The sequence below is a fragment of the Setaria italica genome, chromosome IX, assembly GCF_000263155.2.
Source record: "Setaria italica strain Yugu1 chromosome IX, Setaria_italica_v2.0, whole genome shotgun sequence".
Classification (NCBI taxonomy): Eukaryota; Viridiplantae; Streptophyta; class Magnoliopsida; order Poales; family Poaceae; genus Setaria; species Setaria italica.
In genome coordinates this window covers 56,026,616-56,052,234 of record NC_028458.1, presented here as the reverse complement: position 1 = coordinate 56,052,234, position 25,619 = coordinate 56,026,616, and the positions used below count along the sequence as shown (strand labels likewise).

Genomic DNA, 25,619 nt, shown 5'->3' with positions numbered 1-25,619 from the left:
GGCTCGTTCAAGCTCGCGAGCTTCAAGGCAGGCTCAGGCTCGGCTCGATTACAAAACGAGCCGATCTCGAATCAAGCTTTTAGCGAGCCGAGTTCGAATAGCTCGCGAGCCTCGAGCTTTTTTTTTTTTTGACAGCACTAATTGGCGGCCGGCGGGCGCGCCTTTTCGTCGGAAGGGCAAAACAGTTGTTTTTGTCATCTCAGACAACGGTTGCCGGGTAATCAGCGTAACTAACCGAGCAACCGCCTCTCACTCCCAGGCAGAGGCAGGCGCGCGTTCACCGCTGCCACTGGGGCGCGCGCCCACGTGCCGACGACCGCGCCTCCGTGCCGGGTAACCGCCCACAAACTGGAGTCCACACCGCCCGCATCGTCCCCCACACAATTCCTACGCCCACACCCCACCGTCTCCGCAGGCAATCCCCACGCCCACAGTTCCGTCCCATTCCCATCCCCTTCCAGCCTTCCTCCCCTCCCCTCAAACCCCCAAATGCTCCAACCCTCCGCTCCCCGTCGCCGGCCCGCAAAACCCTAGCGCCCGCGCCGAGCCTCGCCGATGTCGCCGCCGCCGGCGGTGGAGGCGGGCGGCCCCGGGGAAACCCCGGTGCCGGCGTGGCTCCGCGGCCTCCCGCGGGCCCCGGAGTACCGCCCCACGGAGTCGGAGTTCGCCGACCCCATCGCCTTCCTCTCCCGCGTGGAGCGCGAGGCGGCCGCCTACGGCATCTGCAAGGTCATCCCGCCCTACCCGCGCCCCTCCCGCCGCTTCGTCTTCGCTCACCTCAACCGCTCCCTCACCTCCTCCTCCGACGCCGCCAACCCGGCCCTCTCCGGCTCCTCCTCCAGCACTGCCCCCTCGCGGCCGGAATCCGCCGCGGTGTTCACGACCCGCCACCAGGAGCTCGGCACCCCGCGGCGTGGGCGCCCGCCGCCGCAGGTGCTGAAGCAGGTGTGGCAGAGCGGCGAGCAGTACACGCTCGAGCAGTTCGAGGCCAAGTCCCGCGCCTTCTCCAAGATCCACCTCGCCGGGCTTCGCGAGCCAACTCCACTAGAGGTGGAATCCCTCTTCTGGAAGGTGTCTGCGGACCGGCCTATCTATATTGAGTACGCGAATGACGTTCCAGGGTCTGGCTTTGCCGCCCCACCGCAGTCCCGGCACCGGAAGAAGCGGAGACGGGAGGGTGATCAGGTGGAAGAGGGGGAGAAAGGTTCTGGGTGGCGGCTGTCAGGAAGCCCATGGAACCTCCAAGCAATTGCACGGGCTCCTGGGTCGCTCACACGATTCATGCCGGATGATGTTCCCGGGGTTACCTCGCCAATGGTGTACATTGGGATGCTGTTTAGTTGGTTTGCATGGCATGTCGAAGATCATGAGTTGCACAGTCTCAACTTCCTCCACACCGGTGCACCCAAGACGTGGTATGCAGTCCCTGGGGACCGAGCCTCAGAGCTAGAGGAAGTTATCCGTGTGCATGGATATGGAGGCAACCCTGACCGCCTTGGTATTTGTTGTATCTCATGGTTGTTGTCTGTACGTTACGGTTACGGTCTAGCATGTGCCATAAATTCTGTTTGTTACTCCATGCAGCATCGCTGGCAGTGCTTGGGGAGAAAACAACATTGATGTCCCCAGATGTTCTCGTGGCCCGTGGTGTGCCGTGCTGTAGGTACAAGCTATGAAATGGCCATTCTTTTTATTTTGTCAAATGTATATATGTTGTTACACCATATTCTTTTGAATTTGTGTGCTGACATGTGCTGTTTCAGATTAGTACAGTATCCTGGAGAGTTTGTCGTGACGTTCCCCAGGGCCTACCACATTGGGTTTAGCCATGGTTTGTTATGATATTGAACTCATCATACATTTTTGGAGTCACTTTAATGATTTTTAATCATACACAAACTATGTCTGTTCGAGCTTTGCTGTAATTTCACATTTATAGTACGGGCAGCATACACAAACTATTTAGAAAACACAATGCATGTGGCTTCATGGGCCTAGACTATTGCTGTAGTTGCTATTTGCCTACGTGAAGGTAGTGATACACGGTTTGCTGTGCCAGAACAGATCAGTGCTCCCCTCACAATTTATATCACAAAAACTTAGGATGCTCGAGATAATATATATAGTACAAACGTATCAGTTTGATGATTCTGGATTTTTCTTCACTGAATCTAGATCTTGTTTATTTGCTTGGTTTTTTCTGTTAACAGAATAGTTCCCATGCACAGTTAAGGATTCAAGCCTGTAAGGCTGCTTTAATGTTTAATAATGAATTATGATTAATGGCTGGCTGTTTGCTGCCTGATATTGCATTCATGGTTTCTCCTAATAATTTACTTCCTTTCAACTTGAGGGCTTCAATTAGATATGAAATTAAACAATCTATGTGGAGAAATAATTTATTTTGGTCTACTAGAAGAAGGTGATTTATTGCCCCTTGGAACAACGTAGAATCTGACTATCAATTTTTGCAAAAGCATCTTCTGGTGTTCAGATATGCCTTGGTTTCTTCCCTTTTCTGTTTGTTCGTTGAATTAGGCTGTTAATATCTGGGCCCATACAATGTAGGATTTAATTGTGGAGAGGCTGCCAACTTTGCAACTCCCCAATGGTTAAAGTTTGCAAAAGACGCTGCTGTTCGAAGGGCTGTAATGAATTATCTCCCGATGCTCTCTCACCAACAGCTCCTGTACTTGCTAGCAGTATCTTTTATAACCAGGTAAGTTTTATTTGAGCTCATTCCTTTTCTTTTATGGCAATAGTGCTTTTGTTGGCTTTACCCTCATTTTAGTATAATATCATAGTAACTTTATTGACATGGTGGCTGGGGACGGTTAGATGTATTTGTTATGTTGGCCTATATGCTTTTTTTACACACATTGATGGCACAGGGTTCTTGAATGCAGCTTGCAATCAGAAGCCATCTAGTTCATTGCATCAAGAGCGACTAGTTGCTATAATATGATTCAGTTTAAAGTGTTGGTTAGATTCAGAAAAGAAAACTATGAATTTGGTGCCTTACGATGGCCTTTGTAATTGTATATTGAACAAGATTAATTCTTATATTTGCTTTGTTTCTCAAAAAATTTATTGAAGATTTTATGAAGCAGGAGAAAATTTGACAATCAGGAAACAGTTAAGAGACTAAAATTGTTAGCTTCCCTGAGTTTTGAGCACACTCTGAAGTTGGTGTTGTTAGAGTCCCTAGAAGTCTGTCGTTGATGCTTCTACATGTTTTTATAGGAATTAACAAATTAGATTTTGATTTGAGTTATTGACTGCTATTTCTATAAAATTTCTCAAGTTTTGATTCTGGCAACAGTTGAAATATCAGATAACATGTACTTAGTACCGTCTGGATAGTATAGTGCGTGAAAGTTGAAACAGGGTGGTGAAGATTGCACTCTCAGTTCAATTATGTATAATGTAATGAGAAGATCGTAATTACATTTCTTATATATATGAACATATGATACATTGTGATATCATCAATGTACAAAGGCCATGCATTTGCTTGTGCCATGACAGGACTAAGAATGAAAGAAAAGTAATTCATGATGCAATATAACAAAGATTCTTCAGAGGAATAGAGCCTGATAATTTTGTATTGGTATATATTCAGGGGAAAATGTCTGGAAAGCTAGTGATCACAGTTTCTGGATGTTTAATTATGTTACTCTAACCATTTCTATAAATCTGGCCTAGTTATTTTGGACAAGAATTAGGGTTGGACCACAAATACACCTGGTTCCTGATTCAATAATGTTTCTTGCCTTTATCCAGCATTTATTGGTTGCTTTCACAACATCCTTCCTTTTTTATCTGAATCTGTAGTACAAGTAAGAAACTCCCACTATCCGTCTGCTACAAATTTAACCTGGCAACTTGACTTTCAATCTATGATGGATTAAATTATGCTTACATAAGTTTTTGGTGGCCATATTACAACCATGATGGCACCAAATGCTTACTATTTTCTGCACTTTGAATCTAGTGATTCATTTTAATTTCAGAACTCCGAGCGTGTTGTCTGGAATTCGAACTTCTAGGTTGAGAGATCGAAGAAAAGAAGAAAGAGAACTGCTGGTCAAACAGGAATTCTTGCAGGACATGATTAATGAAAACAAGCTTTTGTGTTCTTTCTTGAAAAAGAAATCAATTGATAATGTTGTGCTCTGGGAGCCTGACTTGCTACCATCTTCTACTGTTCTAAATTCCTGCTCTTCTGGCTCAAAAGCTCCTGAGAAGAAGTCTGAGGATGGTTGCAGAATTGAATCTAGCCAATGCAACCACAAAGATAACAGCTCACCTGATGGTAGTGCACTTATGACTGGGGCACAGACTAAATGCACGTCTGCGAATAGCAAATCATCCGATGCTGCATCTGCTTCTGTGGAAAAGTCCGATGCTGACATCGATGACGAGGATGACCTGCCTTTCGATTTGAGCATTGATTCTGGCTCATTGACCTGTGTTGCTTGTGGAATTCTTGGCTATCCATTCATGGCAATTCTGCAACCTTCCAAAGAAGCATTGGAAGGGATTTCCCCTGTTCATAGGGAAAGATCCACGCTGAGTTTTGAAAAAGAAAAAAATTCAAATGTATTTCCTTGCTGTCCTGCTGGTGGCAATTTCGGTATGCCTTTCTTCCAAACTTTTGTAAGTTTTTTGTTACAGGAGCTAAAGTGGAAATCTCACTGATGCATGTGATTTTTTTGTCATTTACTGATTTTTTTGTCATCTACTGTAGTGGAAAATCTCATTGATGTGCAATTTCTTTTATCACAGATCATAGATTTTTCTTAAGGTTTTTGTTTAATTATGGCGAATTAGAGTTGGATCTAGAAAAGTTATGTCAGGAGAGAGCTGTTTTATTTGTTAACAACCCTAATCCAAGTAGAGGGTTTCTGACTGCAATAAACTTATGTGGAGTGTTCCGCAGGCATAGAAATGGTTTATATCATTTCTTTTCTGAAGTTCATTAACAATTGCATTTCTTGTCTTACCACATGCACTATGACCTGATTTTTGTACACAAAAGTTAACTGTCTTAACCCTGCTACTTGATAAGAACCTGAGCTTTTTTTTTTTCTAATTTGATGATGGCATCCTGTCCGGCTGAGTTTTTTTTTCATTACTAGAATTTACTATTTTACATTTATATATGTGTATTGTTTCTTGTTTATGAAGATTCTTATGGAATGATGACAAATGCTTCTGCATATGTATCAGGATCTTCCTTTGTTCCCAATAGAACTTCCTGCTCTGTGGAACAATCATGTCTGGCTACTCCTGCGGAGCAGACTAACATCGACCCTCAGAATGTAAATTCACATAAAGATATTTCTTTAACGGAGAATGAACTTGCTGGACCTGTGCAACAACACAGTGATAGTTCACATTCTTGCAGAAGTGAAAATACTCTTCATTCATGCAGTAACAGGGAAAAATCTGATAATACTATACCTAAAGACAGTCTTGGCCCAGAAGTAAAACAAACAGGCAGAGGTGACATTGATGTACAGGCTGTAGAAAGTTGTGATGGCACTATTAGCTGGAATACAAGTTCTACCTTTGCACGGCCCAGAATTTTTTGCTTGCAGCATGCCCTTGAGATTGAAGAGTTGCTTGAGGGCAAAGGTGGTGTCCGTGCCCTCATTATTTGCCATTCAGGTAGGGATAACTTCTTTTGTTTCCATACTCTATTTGACTGCTGGATGTTGTTGTGATCCTTCATACTTGATGCGAAATCGTTAGTTGTTACTCAACATGTTGGTCTTGTTTATCTGCAAACATTTTGTTTTTGGATATTCATGCCATTCCAAATGACCTACATCCTCTTTGGAACCTCCTCTCTGGTACCAATGATTCATGATTACATTTTAATGAAATACAACATATTCTGCATGAAAATGGATTGTGAAAACCAATGTGGCCTTTTGGCATTGTGGCAGATAACCTTTTCTTTTCTTTTAAATGAAAAGTAGCAAAACCCAATAGAGGAAATACAGAAAGATCGAACACACATGTAATTATTGATAGGTACTATTTGATTATTGATTTCTTTTAGTTGGCTCAGCGTGGCTGAAGCTAGGCAGCTTAACTCTATCGACTATATTGCATCCTTCTGCATTATATATAAGTGGCAGATTATCTATGTTGTTGTATCTAATAATTATCGTCCACTGTACTTTCATTGCCTCAAAAGAACTATCTTACTTGTTAGTAATCACTTAGTGGTTTACACGATTATCTATTCATGCAAAACTGAAGTGTGTTATGTTTGTATACTTTATAATTGCATTAGAGCAATAAGATAACCTCAGTTAATGACCTGTTTAGAGAAAATGAGCCAACAAAATGAAATGTATTTGAAATTTCATCTAATGGCACAGTTTCTTCTACAAACATAATTTGAGAACTGTCTTTATGGACGCTGTTTTAAAGATATCTCATATTTCCTTGAAATATGACAAGTCCCTCCCTCCATCCATCCATCCTCATTATGTTTTGCTGGTAGGATTGGCTCATTTGCTCTCTACATATCTGCAAACAAAAAGGTGTCTTTTACAGATGTGCATTGATAATCCCTAGTTGGGGCCTACTCCTGAAAATAGCAATAGAATTCACTTTTCTGAATCATGATTTGAAGCAAATGTACTCATCTTTCTTTGCTTTTCGTATCCTCTGGGGTTTTCATTGATCAAAAGTGTTTTTGTGCTTCACTTCTGTAGATTATATCAAATTAAAAGCGCTTGCAATATCAATAGCTGAGGAAATTGAGTTTCAGTTTGACTGTACAGACGTTCCTCTTGCAAATGCATCCAAGTCTGATTTACATCTAATCAACATTTCAATTGATGATGAGGGGCATGAGGAAGATGGAAGGGACTGGACATCACAGATGGGTCTAAACCTGAAATATTGTGCCAAGCTTAGGAAAGAGACATCAGGGATTCGGGATCAATCTCCTTTGTCAGTTTGGGAACTATTTTCCAACCCTTCGCCTGTTTCAGTTGTTCCTAATCTCAAGTGGCTCTGCAGAAAAGCGCGGACGCCATACAAAGTCATTGGTATTATTACCAGCTCTGGCACCTCGGCAACTGCTGAGGAGGTCAAGCCTGAAGTGAAGAAAGAAACATGCACTACTGGAAATGTTCATGAGGATGACAGTAGGCAACATATTTCCCAACAAAGTGGCCTCGTGCAACCAAGTGGGCTGCATGATTCTGATGATAGAGAGAATAAATCGTCGTGTTCGGAGGAGAATGACCATGACAGACATTGTCTTATTGATATCCCTATTGCTGTTGCTGAATATCCTATGAAGCACCAAGTTTGTGAGGGTGCAGTTGGTGTTAGTACGTGCAATGACACTATTTGTTCATCAGATTCCCAGGATTCATCTCCACTTGCCACATCACCAGTTGATGTTACAAGATATCAAGGATGTATACAATCAACTGAGTTGAGTAGTTCATCAACCTTTTCTGTTCGACAGTTCCTTAATGATGAAAGTACCTCTGTGGAAGGAAGCATGAACTGTATGAGCAATCATGAGTACTTACAATCTCAGGATGTTACTTTACAGTGCAGAGATGAATGCTTACAAGTTCAACAAGATCAGGAGGAGATGAGACTTTGCAATAGTTCTAACAGGACATCAGTTGATCCATGTCTTAAGGAAGATTTGGTTATTTCAGAAGAAAAGCATGGGAGTAATGTGTCAGCAGCCCTTGAAAATGAACACGACTGTGCGAAGACATCTAAATGTTCTTATAAAACTAATGAATCTGCAGCAGTTAATCAATTGAAGACTCATGATGCGGGTGCTGTTCCAGAGAAACAAAAGTCAAGCTGTGATGAGATGACCTGTGGTAGTGCTGATGTACAATGCAGTATAACCTTCGGCTGTCTTGGCTCTGCTGATGTTCCTGGTTCAACTCAGCCTCAGTCGGTTCCGCATGATTTAATGAGTGACGAGCTGCAGGTTGATAGCCACCATTGTGTTGTCAAGGCCGTCGAGCTGAAGAGCAATAATTCTGCTAAGCATGAATCTCCACAGATAGATAACCTCATTTTAGAGGATGCTCAAGCTGCTGCAACGACTGCGATCCCTGGACATGATGGAAAATCTGTCCACGCTGGATCAAATTCCTTTGATATTTTACTTGGAGCTCTGGCTGAAGAGTCCAAGGTAACAGATGCTCCTGGGAAAGATGAGGTTGGGAAAGCTTCCTTGACATTAATGACACTGGCTAGCAATGACCACTCTGCAGATGAAATTGCAGAAGGCAAAGTTGTCGAGGTGGCAAAAACGAACACAATTTTCGGAGCAACAAAAGATGATGAACAAGTTGATCGGCCACATGACTTTCATTTATCAGATGTGGTGTCTAGAAGCATTGGAAACTCAAATAGAACTGAGATCATATGCTACGTCAGACGCAAACACAAAAGAAAGAAGGATTCACAGTCAAATACTGATAGTTCACAAAGTCTTGGGAATTTTATCCGCTCCCCGTGCGAGAGCTTGAGGCCAAGGACTAAACCTGCAGTAGTTGAAACTATAGAAGTTTCTGCTGGTAAAAAGGGCAAGAGGGCAAAAGTGGTATTATTTCAGTGTGATATTGATCTTTGTGACATGACATTTGAGACTAGAGCCGAACTTAATGCCCACAAGCGCAATATTTGTACTGACGAATCATGTGGCAAGCGTTTCAGTTCCCACAAATACTTGAAGCGTCATCAGTGCGTCCACAGTGATAAAAGGCCATTCAAGTGTCCCTGGGATGGTTGCGAAATGACTTTCAAGTGGCTGTGGGCTCAGACCGAACATGTCAGGGTGCACACAGGAGAACGGCCTTATAAGTGCTCAGCACCTAGCTGTGGCCAGACTTTTAGATATGTCTCAGATTACAGCCGTCATAGAAAGAAGTTTAATCATTATTGATGGATTCAGTTTGAGTAACTGGTCGTAGCTGGGGGCAAATCTTCAGCTGCTTGTGTTGGTCCTATGTTTGTTGTAGCACCTCACATATTTAACCACGTGATAGCTGGTAGGGCTAGTGTATGTTCCTTTGTTAACAATGTGCTAATAATTTTAGAGTAGGGGTTAGAAATTGTTGGGGGTTAAGAGCCACCCCACCTGTTGATGTAGATTTGCATAAGCTGATCTAGCCACTGACATGTTGCCATTCATTATTTGTTCTTCTGATCAGTGATGTAATCTAATCCCTGATAAACATTATTAACATTGTGAAATCATGATTGATTTCAAATGATCTCGGATTGGTTACATGTATCGTGTCGAATCTGTACATATGGCATGGGTCTGCGTCGATGACAAAATGCCGTTTCTGCTCTGACTGATGTTTCTCGTCTACCTTCTCCCGTCTTGGTCTATTTGCCTTCACATCACTGGCTGCCAGAGTGCCAGGCCACCGATGTCTGAAGGTGTCGTTCTGTTACAATGGATTACTGAAATATCCCTACAGAATATTATCGAAACTTGGAATTTAAAAAGATTTCGATCTAGATATCCAAAGATTCCAACGCAATCATCCAGGGTAATGTGAAATAGCGGCACAAGGATCACAGCATCAGGCACATTTGGAAAAAAAAAAACTTTTACTCTTTCGCATAAAACTTAACTGAACTGTTCCACTCAACAAAAAAAACTGAACTGTTCTGCTAAAACTAAACCATGAACGAATGAACTGCACGACTAGTAGCTAGCTCATCAACCCGAAACCTGAGCTACTGATTGCCTCGAAGAAAAAAACAGGAAACCTGAGCTATTGACAAGAGAACTCGCACTCGTTTGCTGCTTCGTGGATCAAGAAGAACACCTCGATCCATCGATCGATCTACTGGGACTCGTCGCTGGCGGCGGCTGCTTTGACCAATGGCCCGAGCTTGGGCTCCCCGAACATGGAGATGCCCTGGCGGGTCCTGAGGATGGTGTACTCGCCGGCGGTGCGGGCCTTGCTCTTGATGCTGGCCCATTGCGTCCACGCCAGCGCCGTCGTCCCCCGCATCCAGCCCCGCTGCTGCTCCGTCTCCGTGGACGCGATCGCCTCCACCTTCAGCTGCTCCATGGGCCTCGTCGCGTCCTCCTCGTGCATCGACGCCGCCGCGACGGCCGGCGCCACCGCGCTCAGCTGCTTGCCCTCCATCACGAGCGAACACTTGGGCACGGAAAAGAAGAGATCAGGCTAAGGAAGGAAGCAGGAGAAGATGCTGCTGTTGGCTTTGTTGCTGCTATGATGGCGACGAGGGGTTGTGGACTCGTCTGAACTTATAGGGAGATGTTTTCTTGAGAAGAAAGACGCTCGAGCAACGGGCGCGGAGGGAAAGACAAGGCCATGTTTAAGCTTGGATTAGGGGAAAAGAAAGGGAAGTAATAAGCGAGGGATAAAAATGATATACATGCGACGAACAACGGAAGCGACAAGAAACATTTGTTTGGACCGTGGAGCAAGAAAAGGAGCTTGAGGAACACACACACACACACACACAAAGAAAAAGAAAAAGAACCGTCCTCCCCGCAAGGGCTCGAGCCTGGACGGGCCACGGACACGTGTCTCGAAAAGTGCCCGAAGAGCTCGGAAATGAAGCTTGTCACTCCTTGATCAAATTGGCTCCTCATTCCACAACCTCAAGGGAGGCGCTGATGAACGCAAGACGAACGAAAAAAAGGATGCAGCGGCGCTACGACTCTCCGTTCAGGGGCTTCCATAGCGCCTCCTCTGCTTGGTGCATTCCTCAGCTCGTCATAGCACCGGTGCGTGCGTTCCCGCTGCAACTGGCCATGAGCTGGGCATTCGAGGCCGCACCTGACATTGCGACCCGGCAGCTCGAGCTCCTGGACAACAGCGCCCGAGCACCCGGCGCTGCTCGACTTCCTCGGCGAGAACGACCGAGCAATGGCCTTGTTGGAGTCGCCTGCCACCGCCGATGCCCCAGAAGCCTGTCTCGGCGTCGAATCCGCGCTGTACATGCCCGATCTGATGGCTATTAGGAGCCCAAGGGGTGGACGCTGACCCTGGCCAAGGGGCTTACATGCGCGCCGCCTCTGCTCCGTGTCCGTGCCTTGGCAGTCGCCGTGCCCAAGCGCCGCCGTGTCCCTGTCTTCCAGCCTGGCCGCCAGCTCACCAGTCTCCACGACGTCTTCATCACCGGTCGCCGGCTGCCTCGACGCCGCAGCCGTGGACCGCGACCGCTTGAGGGCAGTGTCGCGGTCGCGGGCGTGCTTCCTTCAACACCAGAGGCCGCTGCGCACCCGTGCCGAAAAGGAGATGGCCACCGGCCCGTGGAACGAGAACGATACCAGCGGGTACAGGTCGGGGACGCCTTCGGAGATGCGGCGTCGGGGACTCCCTCCCGGGGCTTCGTTGGCTAGGATTCTCCATCACGAATCCTTCGAGCGACGAACGAGCAATATAACGTTGTGTTGGAAAATACCGAATTGTAACATGAACCAAATATAGCAATCTTGTTTTCTAATATGAAAAATCATAGCATATAGGTCCAAGATACAATGATGCATAGCAGAGACTGCTGCTAATGCCTCTGAAATCTGAAATGAAACCGAAGTACAGTTCAGTTTCATGAAGAACAATGCATGCGTACGACTAGTTCAAGTGTTCCTACTTCGTGATGATGATCATACTGCAATGTTGTCGATAAAGCCACATGTTCAGTCTTCTAGTCATGCAATTTTATATCTGTTGGCAAAATTACATGTTTACAGTTGCGATTATTACATGCACGAACACATGCTTGCTCAAAAAACGATGATTTTTAGGTGGTCGTACGAAGTTAGACAATTGAAATTCAGGGAATCTACACATAGGCGCTAAACGGTCTTTTGCACCTGTGTATTCCTATAAAGTTCAGTTTCCTGAACTTTGTATGGGCTATCTTCATACTGCTGTTTTGCCATTGAAGCGGACGTTTGGTCTTTCTAGTCGGCTAGTCGCGCCATTTGATATTTCTTTCGCAAAATTTCATTTACAGTTACAGTTATACGCAAGAAAACTGTCTGTTTCACATCTTGCTCCTCTCTGTGTGAGAGAACAGAGGTGAACAGGCTAACAGACAAGCAAATCCATGGCGCTTGCTGGAACACAAACACCTATATTTTTCAGGTTTTAGATTCTGGTCAGGGAGCTTTATCATTGAAGTTTAACTAATCATACAGCAAATAAAATCGAACAAACAGTTCCCAAATAATACCATTAACCAACTTCAAAACCCACAGTGACACAGTAGACATAACACAAAACTCATCATCATTCATGCAAAACCCTCAACTAAAACTGCTATCTCATCAACCGGAGACGATCTAGAAGTAAAACAACTCCGATCCAAAACACTCAACTACACAAGAATTCGCACTTGGTTTGCATATTCAATAGCACCTCGATCGATCCTACTGGGGGGACGACGACTCATCCTTGGAAGCTCCTGCCTTGTCGGCGGACTCGACCTTGGCCTCTCTAAACATGGAGAATGCCTGGCGGGTCCGGGTGACGGCACACTCTCTGGCGTCACGGGCCTTGCTCTTGATGCTGGCCCATTGTGCTCGTGCCCACGTCGGCTGGGTCGTCCCCGTCTCCGGCGCGACCGCCTGCGCCTCCTCCTACGCCGGCTTCACAGCGCCGTCCTTCTCCGCCATCACGAACCTTCCGAGCGACGAACGAGCTTGCTTGATCTCCGTAGAGACAAGAGGCTAGCAAGAGAAGATGCTGCTGGCTTGTGTGAATTTATATGGGCAGCGTTTTCTTGAGAAGGAAGACGAGCTATGGCCGTGAAGGGAAAGAAGTCAAGGGAAAGCTTGGATCAGGGGGGAAGAAAGGAAAGCGAGGGAGATAATGCCATCGCGCGATCTGAAACTTCCTTGTCTTTTCTTTTCTCTTTTCTTTTAACATTGTGGAAGAAAGAGAAGCGGTGTTTGTCTGATCGGCCTAGTAAGGCCCACCGTCTAGGCCTGCTATATTCGGCAAAGCCCGTTTCGAGCACAGCAATTAGCACTCACCATGGACTTCCATAGGGATCCTTTAAAATTTCTGTTCGAAATGTCTTCACCTTTTCAATTAACATCTCAGCAAGTAACAGCATGTGCTTAGATTGGAGCATGACACTTTTACGCACGAGAAAAACTAAGCAGGTGCAGTCTAGAGCATGGCAATGCATTTTTACCTGCATACATATAAATGTTGTTTTTGGAAAACACTAAATTGTGACATGAACGAGTATAGCAATCATGTTTCTAATATGAAAAATCATAGCATAGGTCAAAGATACACTAACAAATAATGCAGCAGAGACTGTTGATAATGCCTCTGGATTGATTAAAAAAAACGGGGAGACAATAGAGATGAAGAAAACGAAAGTAGAATTCAGTTTCCTGAAGAACAATGCCTCTGACTAGTTCAGTGCATGCAAAGGGGTTGATATAACATGTTTCAAGTGTCAATACCTCATTTCAAATATAAAACTTCAATAAAAAAATGAAAAATCATGAACTCCAGGAATATTTTTTAAGAAAAAACAAATCCTCTCATTAATAATTGGAAAAGTAGATTGGAGAGTTGAACTAGTCATAACTCTGATTTTCAGGTGACTGAATTCCATAGAATTCGATCAAATTTAGTTATTTTGCCATTGAAAGCATATGTTCGGCCTTTCTAGTCGTTCCATTTGATATTTCTTTGCAATAATTCATTTATGCTACAATTATATGCAAGAAAATTGTATGTTTCACATGCCTGCGCCTCTCTATGTGAGAGAGCAGAGATGAACAAGCCAATACACAAGTAAATCCACGGCGCTTACTGGAACACAAACACCGATGTTTTTTGAGGTTTTAGATGCTGGTCAGGGAGCTTTATCATTGAAGTTTAACTAATTATACAGAAAATGAAATCGAACAGACAGTTCACAACTAATACCAATAACCAGATTACACATCATCTTCCTTGTTTCCTCCATGTACCAATAACCAGATTACACATCATCTTCCTTGTTTCCTCCATGTATACACTTTTTTAGATACTCCGAGTGTGTTCATATGCAAAGTGAAACTGTGAAAGACCAGCATCACAGCATGGCCTTATGAAATGAGTGAGCAGCATGAGCAGGAACATTCCAAGTTCTTTTATCCAGGAATTCCCCATAGTCAAACATCATACAAGGAAGAATTGATTTCAAGTATTTCAACCAGCTTTGAAATGGCTAATAATAAAGACATACTTGCATATAATCCGGAGGTAATTTTGCATAATGTACAGTACGAAGGTTTACCACAAGAACAAGTCCCAATTGCTCAGCATACAACCTGAATTCATCGCACTAATAAGCAGATCAAATGCACCAATCACTAAACTGTACACAGGTGCTAAGCATCGGAAGCAAATCCACTACCTTTATTGACACTCAAGAGTCAAGAACCAATTTTTCTGGTTCTACTCGGCAGCCTTCTCATCGGCGGCCTCCTCCTGGTTGCCCTTGTACTTGTCTAGCGCCGCGCCGGTGAGCCGGCAGATGCGCCAGTCCGGGAACATATCGGCGCCCATCCCCACGTACAAGTCGATGGCGTTCTTGTTCCAATCGAGCACGCACCACTCCACCAGCCCCATCCCGAGCTCCGCCGCCCTGCCGGCGACGGAAGACAGCATCATCCGGCCAAGGCCGCGGCGACGCCAGGGGGCGCGCACGAAGATGTCCTCCACGTACAGCCCGGGCTTGGAGAGGTAAGAGGAGTAGTTGGGGAAGCAGATCACGAACCCCGCCGTGACGCGCCCGCCGCCGCGCGGGGAGGCGAAGGCGGCGGCCTCCGGGTCCGCGAGCGGAAACGCAGAGAGATCGAGGCGGAGGGAGCCGATGATGGAAGACGAGTCCGGGACCACGGGGGAGGGGGAGAGGTCGAGGACGAGAGCCGTGAAGGAGGTGAAGGGAGGTGGCGTCGGCGAGGGGAAGAGCGTGGAGGTGAGGAGCTCCTCGGTGGCGGTGAAAAGGTCGGTGAGGAGCTCGAACTCGGCCATCTGGTGGATGAGGCTGTAGATGTGCGGCACATCGCGGGCGTCGGCCAGGCGGAGCTCCGCCCACATGTCGCCGGAGAAGGTGGTGGAGTTGGCCGGCGCCGCCATCTTGGTCAAGAAGTGGGGGTTGGCCTGTCCTCTGCTTTTGTGACGGGGCGACTGGTAAAGGCAGGGCCCCTGTGTATGCCACTAGACTAATTTTCCAAAGTATAAAAATGTTGTTTTTAAAAAAATAAAAGCTGGTTGTGTTTGAGTTCCACCAATTCAAATACTATGCCGCCTTAAAAATGTTGTTGACGCGAGCAAATATATCAATCTTGTTTCTAATATGGAAAATCATAGCATAGGTCAAAGATACAATAATAACTAATGCAGCAGAATGTTGACTGGAATGATAAAAAAAAAGTGGAAGTAGAATTTAGTTTCCTGAAGAACAATGCCTCTGGCTAGTTCAGGGCATGCACAGGGGTTGGTATAAGATGCTTGAAGTGTTAATACCTCACTTCAATATAAAAGTTCGATAAAACAAATGAAAAGTTATAAACTCCAAGAATAAGAAAAAATATCAAATTCTCTCATTAATAATTGGAAGTGTAGATTTGTCTTTTATATGGATGAACTGAATTTGATCAAATTCTATGGAATTCAGCGTGAAAATCAGTGTTATGACTAATTCAATGCTCGTAGGAGGTGTTTGCACTGAACTTTTGTATTCCTACAAAGTTCGGTATCTTCATACTGCTATTTTGCCATTGAAGCAGATGTTTGGTCTTTCTAGTCGTTCCATTTAATATTTCTTTGTAATAATTCATTTACGTTACAATTATATGCAAGAATACTGTCTGTTTCACATACCCGCTCCTCTCTATGTGAGAGAAGAGAGCTGAACAAGCCAACACACAAGTAGGGATTGCCTTATGAAATGAGGGAGCAATACGAGCAGGAACATTCCAAGTTCTTTTATCCAGTTGATGAGTTATTCAAATAGATCATGGAATTTCCCCTAGTCAAACATCATACAGGGATAAATTAATTTCAAGTATTTCAACCAGCTCTGAGACTCTGATCGCAGTGAAGAGACATGCTCAGCCTGAAATGGCTAATGATAAAGACTTGCATCTAATCTGAAGATAATTTTGCATAATGTACCAAGGTTTACCACAACAAGTCAGAATTGCTCAGCATACAACATGGATTCATCACACTAATGAGCAGATCAAATGCACCGAACCACTAACCATACGATGCCAGGAGGGAGCTAAGCAGGGGAAGCAAATCCACCACCTTTATTATTGGCACTCAAGAACCAATTTTTCTGATCCTCCTACTCGACAGCCTTCCCATCGGCGGCCGCCTCTTGGTTGCCCTTGTACTTGTCCAGCGCCGCGCCGGTGAGCCTGCAGATGCGCCACTGCGGGAGGACATCGGCGCCCATCCCCTCGTAGAAGTCGATGGCGTTCTTGTTCCAGTCGAGCACGCACCACTCCACCCGCCCCATCCCGAGCTCCGCCGCCCTGCCGGCGACGGAAGACAGCATCATCCGGCCGAGGCCGCGGCGGCGCCAGGGGGCGCGCACGAAGATGTCCTCCACGTACAGCCCGGGCTTGGAGAGGAAGGAGGAGTAGTTGGGGAAGCAGATCACGAACCCCGCCGTGACGCGCCCGCCGCCGCGCGGGGAGGCGAAGGCTGCAGCCTCCGGGTCCGCGAGCGGGGACGCGGAGAGGTCGAGGCGGAGGGATCCGATGGTGGAAGACGAGTCCGGGACCACGGGGGACGGGGAGAGGTCGAGGACGAGAGCCGTGAAGGAGGTGAAGGGAGGCGGCGCCGGCGAGGGGAAGAGCGTGGAGGTGAGGAGCTCCTCGGTGGCAGCGAAGAGGTCGGTGAGGAGCTCGAACTCGGCCATCTGGTGGATGAGGCTGTAGATGTGCGGCACATCGCGGGCGTCGGCCAAGCGGAGCTCCGCCCACACGTCGCCGGAGAAGGTGGTGGAGTTGGCCGGCGGCGCCATCTTGGTCAGGAAGTGGGGTTTGCGGAGAAACGGGGGAGATAGGAACGGGAGCGGCGGGTTGAGGATGCGGGATGGTTTGGCCTGCCTTCCTCGAGATAATTCCTTATTTGACCCTAGATCTTAGTTCTTAAAAAATTTCTATCTCGTTCCTTATATAATATTTTGTTGCTCGATAAAAAGATGATTTTGTCCATGTAGACCTCACCATCCTTCTCCCTCTTGTCCGCCGTGGCCAACTCCCTCTCAGGCGCTCCATCATCCGGTGCATCGGTGCCACGCGAGGAGTTCGTCGACGGTGGCATGCCTGGAGGATCCTGAAGCGGCTGAGCTCACTGTATGTAGTGGCGTACCTCGGTGACGGCGAGACGGCGGGCTCCAGGGACCTGCATATGGAGCTTGTGCCCGGAGGCATCGCCGCGGAGGCCGCAACGAGGCTAGGTGGACTCGGTGAGCGCCGCGCGCGGGCGCACGAGGGTGGCCGCCGCACTGCGATACCTACACGGCGAGGTCGGCGTCGTGCATGGGACGTCAAGGGCCGGAACGTGCTCCTCGGCTGCTGTGACACTGAAGGCTGCGGTGCGAAGCTAGCCGACTGCGGCGCGGCGAGGCTGGTGTCCAGGGCGGCGCCCCGCGGCATGGATGGCGCGCGTCGGGGCGGCGACGCCGGCATCGGACGTCTGGTCCCAGGGCTGCACGTGCTGGAGCTGCTCACGGACAAGCGCCCGTGGTCGGAGCTTGGCGACGCCTACGGGTCGGTGAGCTACTGCTCCTCGTTGGGTTTGGCAGGAAGCGCCCCACGATCCCCACATTCCTATCCGACGTGTGCTGCGACTTCCTCGACAAGTGCCTCCGCCGCGATGCTGGCCAGCGGTGGACCTGCGAGCAGCTGCTGGAGCACTTGTTCCTCTCCGACACACACAACAATGCTAGCGCGGCAGAGCCATTCCCATCCTCGTCCCCATCGCCTCCCACGGTCCTCGCCGTCCTTTCGCGACCTCATCTCCTCTCCACATCGGCCGATTTTTCCCTCATCTCCCTTTCTTGGCCTTTCTTTCTCCCTAGTCCAGGCTGCACCCAAGAAACCGCAGCTCTGTTGTCCATTCATGGCCAAATCTCACCACTTCCCTCTACCAATTCCAAATCCCTCTCACACAAAAATTCTCCACGTTCAAATCTGCCTCACAGGCTAGTGCTAGCCCAAACACAAACTACTTTACGCCGGGAATTCCATGTCTCGTGGCTGCCACTGCCACCGGCCGCCGAGCCTCGTCACCGACCAAATTCTCTCCACCTCCTCCACCAAAACCCAATCCCTCGCATCCGAACCTCCCTCACCTTGAACTCGACCTCCCCGACCTGCTTGTTGGCCAGGACGAGCTCAACCCCACCGGGAATCGGCCGCCGGAGCTGTCAGCCCGCCATGACCGCCCTCCCTTGGAGCTCCACCATCCCGGCCATCCTCGACGCCAATAACCACACAAATAGAACCGTGGTGAGCTCCTGGTGCCTAAGCTCTCACCCGGATATGAGGATGGATGGAGCTGCGGGGGAGGTGCGACAGAGCGGAGGGAGAAGGGGAGGGAAGGAGAGGAGGGAGAAGGGTGGTGGGCCACATTGGCAAAATCGTCTTTTCGCCGGGTATTTAGCGGTTCTTGGACAGAAAATCCAACAGAGTGTCATGTAAGGAATGAAAGTTAAACTCGGTGTCAAATAGAAAACGGAAATTTTTTAAGGATCAAGAAGGATCAAGAAAGTAACGAGTAATTTTTTAAGTGTCAAATAGAGTATTATCTCATCTTCTTTTATGATGGGCGACCGGTGAATGCAGGTAGGCCACCTGTCCACCTAGACTATATTTTCAAAAGTAAAAATGGTTCTTTATAAAAGTTGGTTATGTTTTTTTAGTTCAAGTGTTCAACCCATTCAAATATGCCGCCTTAAATTACAAAATCTGAATATACAGGAAAATCTACGGTACCAATTAACAAGAACTATTTAATTAAAAAACTTTTAGCTCTGTTTTCTAATTAAAAATTCAACTCAATAATCCGCAGGAGTTTAGCATCTCAGCTTGACCATTCATAAGCTATTCTGTCAATTAGCCAGCTACAACCCAATTTAGACGTTTAAAATATTGTAGTATAGTTTTTTTTACTATGCTACGAAGAGTTTTAGAAATTTTTCTAGTTTTTAAATAAAGGTTCCAACTCAAATCAACTCGTAGATTCAAACTATCAGCTGGAAAAGTTTAAAAGTCAGCTCATTTTTTTTCCTGTCCAACATGTCCTGGACATCAGAGTTCAGACCAGATAATTTTCCATAATAATCAAATGAGGGCAATTTCATTTGAAGTGCAAGTTCGATTAAAAACCCCCAGCCCCCTTTCTACCCGCCGCCATAAACCCTAACACCAAGAGCTGTGCGCCCACTCCACCCCACCCCACGCCGCCGGCGGCCGCCGCCCGCCATGGTGAAGGCCTACCTCCGCTACGAGCCGGCCGTCACCTTCGGGGTGATTGCCTCACCGGAGTCCAACGTCTGCTACGACCCCTCCGGCCGCCTACTCCTCGCCGCTGCCCTCGACCGCCTCGCCGCCTGGGACCTCAAGCGCGGTCTCCCCTCTGTCTCCTTTGCACCCTCCTCCTCCTCCCCCTCGCTCGCCGTCTCCTGCATCGCCTCCTCCCAATCCGCCGCCGTCTCCTCCTCAGTACGCCTGACCCCTCTCCCCGCGTCCAGTTCCCTTCGAATTCGCTGGCTGATTCCGGCGTTTGAATTTGGCTTAATTTTGTGCGTTGGTGTTGGTTTGGTGTAGATTGCGAGCGGGCACGCGGATGGGAGCATCAGGCTGTGGGACGCGGAGAAAGGAGCCTGCGAGGCAACCCTCCACGGCCACCGTTCCGCTGCCTCCGCCCTCCGCTTTGCCCCCTCCGGCGCTGTTCTCGCCTCCGGCAGCAAAGACTGCGATGTCATCCTCTGGGACGTCGTTGCTCAGGCCGGGCTCTTCCGCTTGCGTGGCCACCGGGATCAGGTACAGCCATTTCATGCGCTTCTCTATCCATTGGGTAGCATGGAGTAGTAGTGCTAATTGGGGGGATTACAATGTGTAGGTCACCGATTTGGTGTTCCTGGATTCTGGTAAGAAGCTGGTGAGCTGCTCCAAGGACAAGTTTATCAGGGTTTGGGACCTTGAAACACAGCACTGTCTCCAAATCGTTGGTGGTCACCGCAGTGAGATTTGGTCTATGGATGTGGATCCTAGTGAGAGATTTTTAGTGTCTGGCTCTGCTGATCCAGAATTGCGAGTGTTTAGAATCCGGCAATCAGTAGAGGAGGGTGAGGATTGGAGCAAGTGGGATGTGCTGAAGCTGTTCGGTGAGATTCCGAGGCAGAGCAAGGAACGAGTGGCAACTGTTAGGTTTAATAGGAACGGTAGTCTTGTGGCATGCCAGGTGGCTGGGAAGACAGCAGATATTTATAGGGTTCTTGATGAAACAGAAGCTACAAGGAAGGCCAAAAGGCGGATGCATAGGAAGAAGGAGAAAGCATCGGCGAAATCCATGATAGCCGAAGGGAACGGTACTGTCATTGATCCTTTACCAGCTCAAGACTTGCAAAATCCAGCTGTTATCGTCACCGATGTATTTAAGCTCCTTCAAGTTTTGCGGGCAAGCAAGAAAATATGTTCGATTTCATTTTCTCCAAGTAATCCACCAAAAGGCTGCCTTGCCACCTTGTCTCTATCTCTCAACAATAACACGCTTGAGACATATTCAGTGGATAGTGAGAAGGTCTCGAAAATGTACTCAATTGAGATGCACGGACACCGTTCCGACATTAGGAGTGTCTCCCTTAATTCTGAGGACAACCTCCTGATGTCGACTAGCCACAATGCTGTCAAAATTTGGAATCCTAGTACAGGGGACTGCCTTCGGACCATTGACTCTGGATATGGGTTGTGCAGTGCTTTCGTTGGAAATCGGTTTGCTCTTGTTGGTACAAAAAGTGGTACTTTGGAGATTATTAATATTGCTAGTGGCAGCTTAACTGAGGTGATAGAAGCGCATGCGGGTTCAATACGATCAATTGTACCTATTCCAGATGAAGATGGAACTGTCGGTGCACGGGGATTTGTCACTGGGAGTGCTGATCATGATGTCAAGTTCTGGGAATACCAACTGTTGCAGAAGTCTGATAATGTGAGTCTTCTGTCTATTTCACATGGAAGCCTCAAGTAATTTTGTGCATCAGTGTTATCTTTCCTTGTTACTTTTCCACAAGTCACTTCCAATAAATACATTGTTTTGATATTTAATGATTATCTTGTTGACTATACTCTGTATTATTGTTCTTTATTTGCACCAAGCAGCTTATTGATTTCTTTTGTTTCTTAACATTGTTACAGGACTCCAAGCAGCTGACTGTGACTAATGTGAGAACCTTGAAAATGACTGAAGACGTCCTTGCTGTCTCCATCAGTCCACAAGGAAAGCATATTGCTGTTGCTCTCTTGGATTGCAATGTCAAGGTAATTTCTAATTCACTTCCACACACAATATGTTTACTTTTATATGTTTTTTTATGCAATTGGAAATTTGGAATTATACTATCTCACTTGTACATTTAGAATCTTTATAGTTCGAGATCTTGTATGGAATCAGTGTACCCAAACCCTGACCCTAATCCATGATTTGATTATTTATATAATCAAGATACTGTTGTTATAGCAACAGGAAAATTTGCATGTTTTCTTGTGTTTCCTGTGTAACAAATTCCTGTGGTGTCATATCTTTGCATTAGGCACAATTTGCTTCATCAAAAATTAAGTTGAGACTGTTTAAAGTCTGTGCACTTGTTAAATCAATATGTTTCTTGGTATCACCAGTGGACTTAACTTCTCATTGGCACATGAAAATTGCTATTTGTCCTTATCCTGAAAATGTAAAATTCAGGAGATGCTGATGGTGATTTAACTTTGTTCTGATGAAAGCTATGATCCTTAAGGACCTTAACTGCATCATTGTTACGCAGAAACCTGCCCTCAATTTTCCTGAGATACTAGCTATATTCTGGAAAGTAATAAAAAAATGCTTCAATCTAGTAATAAATTTCTTATAACTTTGCTTGCCTCTAATATTCTTGTGTTTATACAGGTCTTTCACATGGACACACTGAAACATTTTCTAAACCTTTATGGGCACAAACTTCCAGTTCTCTGTATGGACATATCATCTGATGGGGCTTTGATAGTTACTGGCTCTGCAGACAAAAATTTAAAGATTTGGGGTATGGATTTTGGGGACTGCCACAGGTCTATATTTGCTCATTCGGACAGGTATGTTATTGACTTTCAGTTTTTTATTATTATTATAGGCAGAACCTTTTTTATATTTTTTTTGGTTGTCTTCACTTTGCAGCGTGATGGATGTTAAGTTTGTATATAGAACACATTATATGTTCAGCGTGGGAAAAGATCGCACTGTGAAGTACTGGGATGCTGATAAATTTGAGTTGTTGTTAACACTTGAAGGACATCATGCTGAAGTATGGTGCCTCACAATCAGCAGTCGTGGTGATTTTATTGTAACAGGTTCCCATGATCGCTCCATTCGGCGCTGGGATCGTACTGAAGAACAACTGTTCATTGAGGTATTTTGTAACTATATAGGCTTGGATGAAATTTCTTGTTGAGTACCCTTGTCCTAAATGTCATATAACTAAAACGGAGGAAGTAACATATTCTAACAGTTTCTTTAACCTTCCCAGAGACTGCCCTTTTTACCCCTAAATCTCTGTTATACCGCAGGAAGAGAAGGAGAAAAGATTGGAAGAAACCTTTGAGGCTGATTTAGACAATGATAATGAGTATAGATACGGGCAGAAAGATGATGCTCCTGATGAAGGTTCTGTGGGTGTTCCTGGTAGGAAAACAAAAGAGACAGTTACTTCTGCTGATGCAATTATGGATGCCCTTGACACTGCTGAGGAAGAAGTAAAACGCCTTAATCAGCATAAACTGGTATGCTCATATATCACACCTGTTTCCACTTATCAGTAATGGAACATTTGCTTGATCTTCATGTTTCTTGGTTTTCAGGAAGAGCAAAATAATGGGAGGGCAGCTAGATTTCAACCTAATGTCATAATGCAAGGGCATTCACCCTCAGATTATGTTCTGAATGTAGTTTCAAGCATCCGCCCAAATGATTTGGAACAGGCCCTCCTGGTACATCTTTTCGATGGACTTCTTAACTGTTTTATTCCCCTTGCCCATATTTCTTATGAGTTTTCTGTTAAAAACAGTGTTTGTATCAGATACTTAATGTAGCTAAACGTGGTTCCCGATAAACTAAACTTTATGTAACCCTGTTATCAGCTCTTTCCTTCCTGTGTGTTTGTATAATTGAAATTAACCTCACATGCTTAGATTTATATTAATAAAAAGTTTGTCAATTGCTCCTTAAATTTAAAATGCCAATTTCTTATCCTATGTTCCTAGGTTTTAGTGGTTTCAAATTGTAAATAATAGTGAATTAGTATAAAGCTTCTTTTACCTGTGGTTAATCATCAAAATTATTTCTATGACAATTATCATTAGCCGACATATTTATGTTTTTTTAATCTTTGGAGCAGGCATTGCCTTTCTCAGATGCACTAAAGCTCATGTCTTACTTGAAGGAGTGGTCTCTGGTTCCTTCAAAGGTAAAAGAATGTTTTTGATATGTAACCTTTTATGCCAATCATCATTACAGTATTATCAGTAACATAATGTTAACTGATAGTTTTCTTAATTTTCACTCACATCAAATACTTCTGTCTCGTTCTATTGTTGTAGATTGTGATGTTGTGTCCTGTTTTTATGTTAATTGTGTGGGGTGTCTGCAAAAATATTTTTTCTTGTCCTTTAAAGCTCCAGTTTCCCAGTTTGTACCACATTATATTGCATATTCCTGCTGTACTTAAGGAGATTTGATTGGCCTTTTCTTTTCTTTGAATACAGAACCTAGATGCTATTATGTGAGTTCTTGTAGTATGCATTGGTTATGTCTACAGAAGTTTCTCTAGTTGTAAAGCTTTGTTTCTCTACTTGTGCCTCCTACAATCAGCAAATCTGGATGCGCTCTAGCTCATGTATTTTATAATTTTATTTGCATTGGAAAACCATGTTGATCAGTTGTGTTTCATACGCTAATTTCTGCTATTACCTTGCAGGTTGAGCTTGTTTGTAGGGTTTGCTTAGTGCTCCTTCAGACACATCATAATCAACTAACTACTACGCCAGCTGCAAGATCCTTGTTGACAGAACTGAAGGATATTCTTTACTGCAGAGTAAAGGTAAGTTTTGATCTCTTTGCAGCAATCTACATCACTACATGCAACTTTGCAGCAATCTGATGATTATGTTTCCTCTATCCCCAGGAATGCAAGGATACTATAGGCTTCAACCTTGCCGCGATGGATCATTTGAAAGTATGGTGCCCCTTTTCCTCCCTGCATTCTTTTTGCTACTTGGTATATTTACTTTTATGTTTCGCTGATATATCTTACGAACCCATCTTTAGGAATTGTTGGCAATGAGATCAGATGCACCTTTCCGTGATGCAAAAGCGAAACTCATGGAGATCAGGCAGGAGCTGTCGAAGCGGTCAGATAGGCCTGATGGGAACGAGAGAAGGAAAAAGAAGAGAAAGAAGGCTTCTGGAGAAAGTTGAGCCTTGGGCATGGCAAAGCAGAAAAATAATATTGTATTGTTGTGCTCTAGTGTTGAACGTGCTCGTTTCCTTGGTTCACGAGTGCGCAGTTTTTTTGATAGACGAGTGTAATCAGACAGAACGTGCTCGTTTCCTTGGTTCACGAGCATGGACATAAAGATCGTTTTATGAGCAATCAGTTTTGGTCATTCATGTTCAATTTAGTCCTAGACCTTACAAAGGGTAAGGTTCATCTAATCTCGTCCATTCCATCTAACTACGACCACGTGTGATCCTTTTTCGTGTAATCACTATTATTATATACGGAGTACTATGCAAGATAAGATTCATCGAGTCTGTTCCCATCTCACTTCGGAAGCTAGTGAGCAGGAAAGTGTGGAACAATGCAAGTATCTGCCTATGCTATTAACTGTTGCTACATCACTAATCATCTGCATGTATTATGAATGCTTAGTTTAAAAGCCCAACGCGACACCTTCATACGAAGCTTCCAAACAAACGGTACAACTACAAAATATAATTAAAGTCTGGCAGAGAACAAAATTGTTACATATGCATAAACCGAAAAACACAGGATCAAAATTAATAAAGGGTAAACCTAAGAATAATTAAAAGCTCATGATCAATGCCTCATTTGTGTGTGCGCGTGTGTTTTTACGAGAAGTGAGTTGGGACGAACAGCAGACTAGCAGCATCCAAGCGAGCCCCTCCCCGAAAACTCTAGCCGACGGTGATGCCGCCGAAGGCTGGCGGCGGCGGCGAGGCGCCGACGGTGGAGTTCCTCTGTAGTGGGCCTCCTCCGTCCTCCCCCACCGTGCGAGTAGTTCAAGCATACACAAGGGTAATTTTCACTAG

At 45.6% G+C, this 25,619-nt stretch overlaps 5 protein-coding genes across 5 annotated transcripts; 2 read left to right on the top strand and 3 right to left on the bottom strand.

Annotated features, from left to right (window-relative positions):
• The first annotated feature begins 419 nt into the window (after window positions 1-419).
• On the top strand, window positions 420-9,300 carry LOC101785924 (lysine-specific demethylase SE14). The gene is made up of 7 exons (XM_004985619.3): window positions 420-1,498; window positions 1,585-1,663; window positions 1,764-1,831; window positions 2,569-2,719; window positions 4,014-4,636; window positions 5,233-5,673; window positions 6,735-9,300. The coding sequence occupies exons 1-7, from the start codon at window positions 556-558 to the stop codon at window positions 8,951-8,953; spliced, it is 4,524 nt and encodes a 1,507-aa protein (XP_004985676.1). The 5' UTR covers window positions 420-555; the 3' UTR covers window positions 8,954-9,300.
• A 238-nt stretch (window positions 9,301-9,538) lies between these two features.
• LOC101754889 lies at window positions 9,539-10,247 on the bottom strand. Its single transcript, XM_004987115.3, has one exon. The coding sequence runs from the start codon at window positions 10,176-10,178 to the stop codon at window positions 9,870-9,872; it is 309 nt and encodes a 102-aa protein (XP_004987172.1). The 5' UTR covers window positions 10,179-10,247; the 3' UTR covers window positions 9,539-9,869.
• A 3,960-nt stretch (window positions 10,248-14,207) lies between these two features.
• On the bottom strand, window positions 14,208-15,527 carry LOC101785114 (probable acetyltransferase NATA1-like). The gene has a single exon (XM_004985617.2). The coding sequence runs from the start codon at window positions 15,153-15,155 to the stop codon at window positions 14,472-14,474; it is 684 nt and encodes a 227-aa protein (XP_004985674.1). The 5' UTR covers window positions 15,156-15,527; the 3' UTR covers window positions 14,208-14,471.
• A 583-nt stretch (window positions 15,528-16,110) lies between these two features.
• Window positions 16,111-17,161, bottom strand: LOC101785514 (probable acetyltransferase NATA1-like). The gene has a single exon (XM_004985618.2). The coding sequence runs from the start codon at window positions 17,053-17,055 to the stop codon at window positions 16,372-16,374; it is 684 nt and encodes a 227-aa protein (XP_004985675.1). The 5' UTR covers window positions 17,056-17,161; the 3' UTR covers window positions 16,111-16,371.
• A 2,286-nt stretch (window positions 17,162-19,447) lies between these two features.
• Window positions 19,448-24,963, top strand: LOC101784722 (WD repeat-containing protein 3). The gene is made up of 12 exons (XM_004985616.3): window positions 19,448-19,762; window positions 19,868-20,083; window positions 20,163-21,251; window positions 21,458-21,580; window positions 22,206-22,387; window positions 22,470-22,701; window positions 22,859-23,071; window positions 23,150-23,278; window positions 23,686-23,754; window positions 24,265-24,387; window positions 24,472-24,522; window positions 24,615-24,963. The coding sequence occupies exons 1-12, from the start codon at window positions 19,523-19,525 to the stop codon at window positions 24,762-24,764; spliced, it is 2,817 nt and encodes a 938-aa protein (XP_004985673.1). The 5' UTR covers window positions 19,448-19,522; the 3' UTR covers window positions 24,765-24,963.
• The last annotated feature ends 656 nt before the right edge of the window (window positions 24,964-25,619 follow it).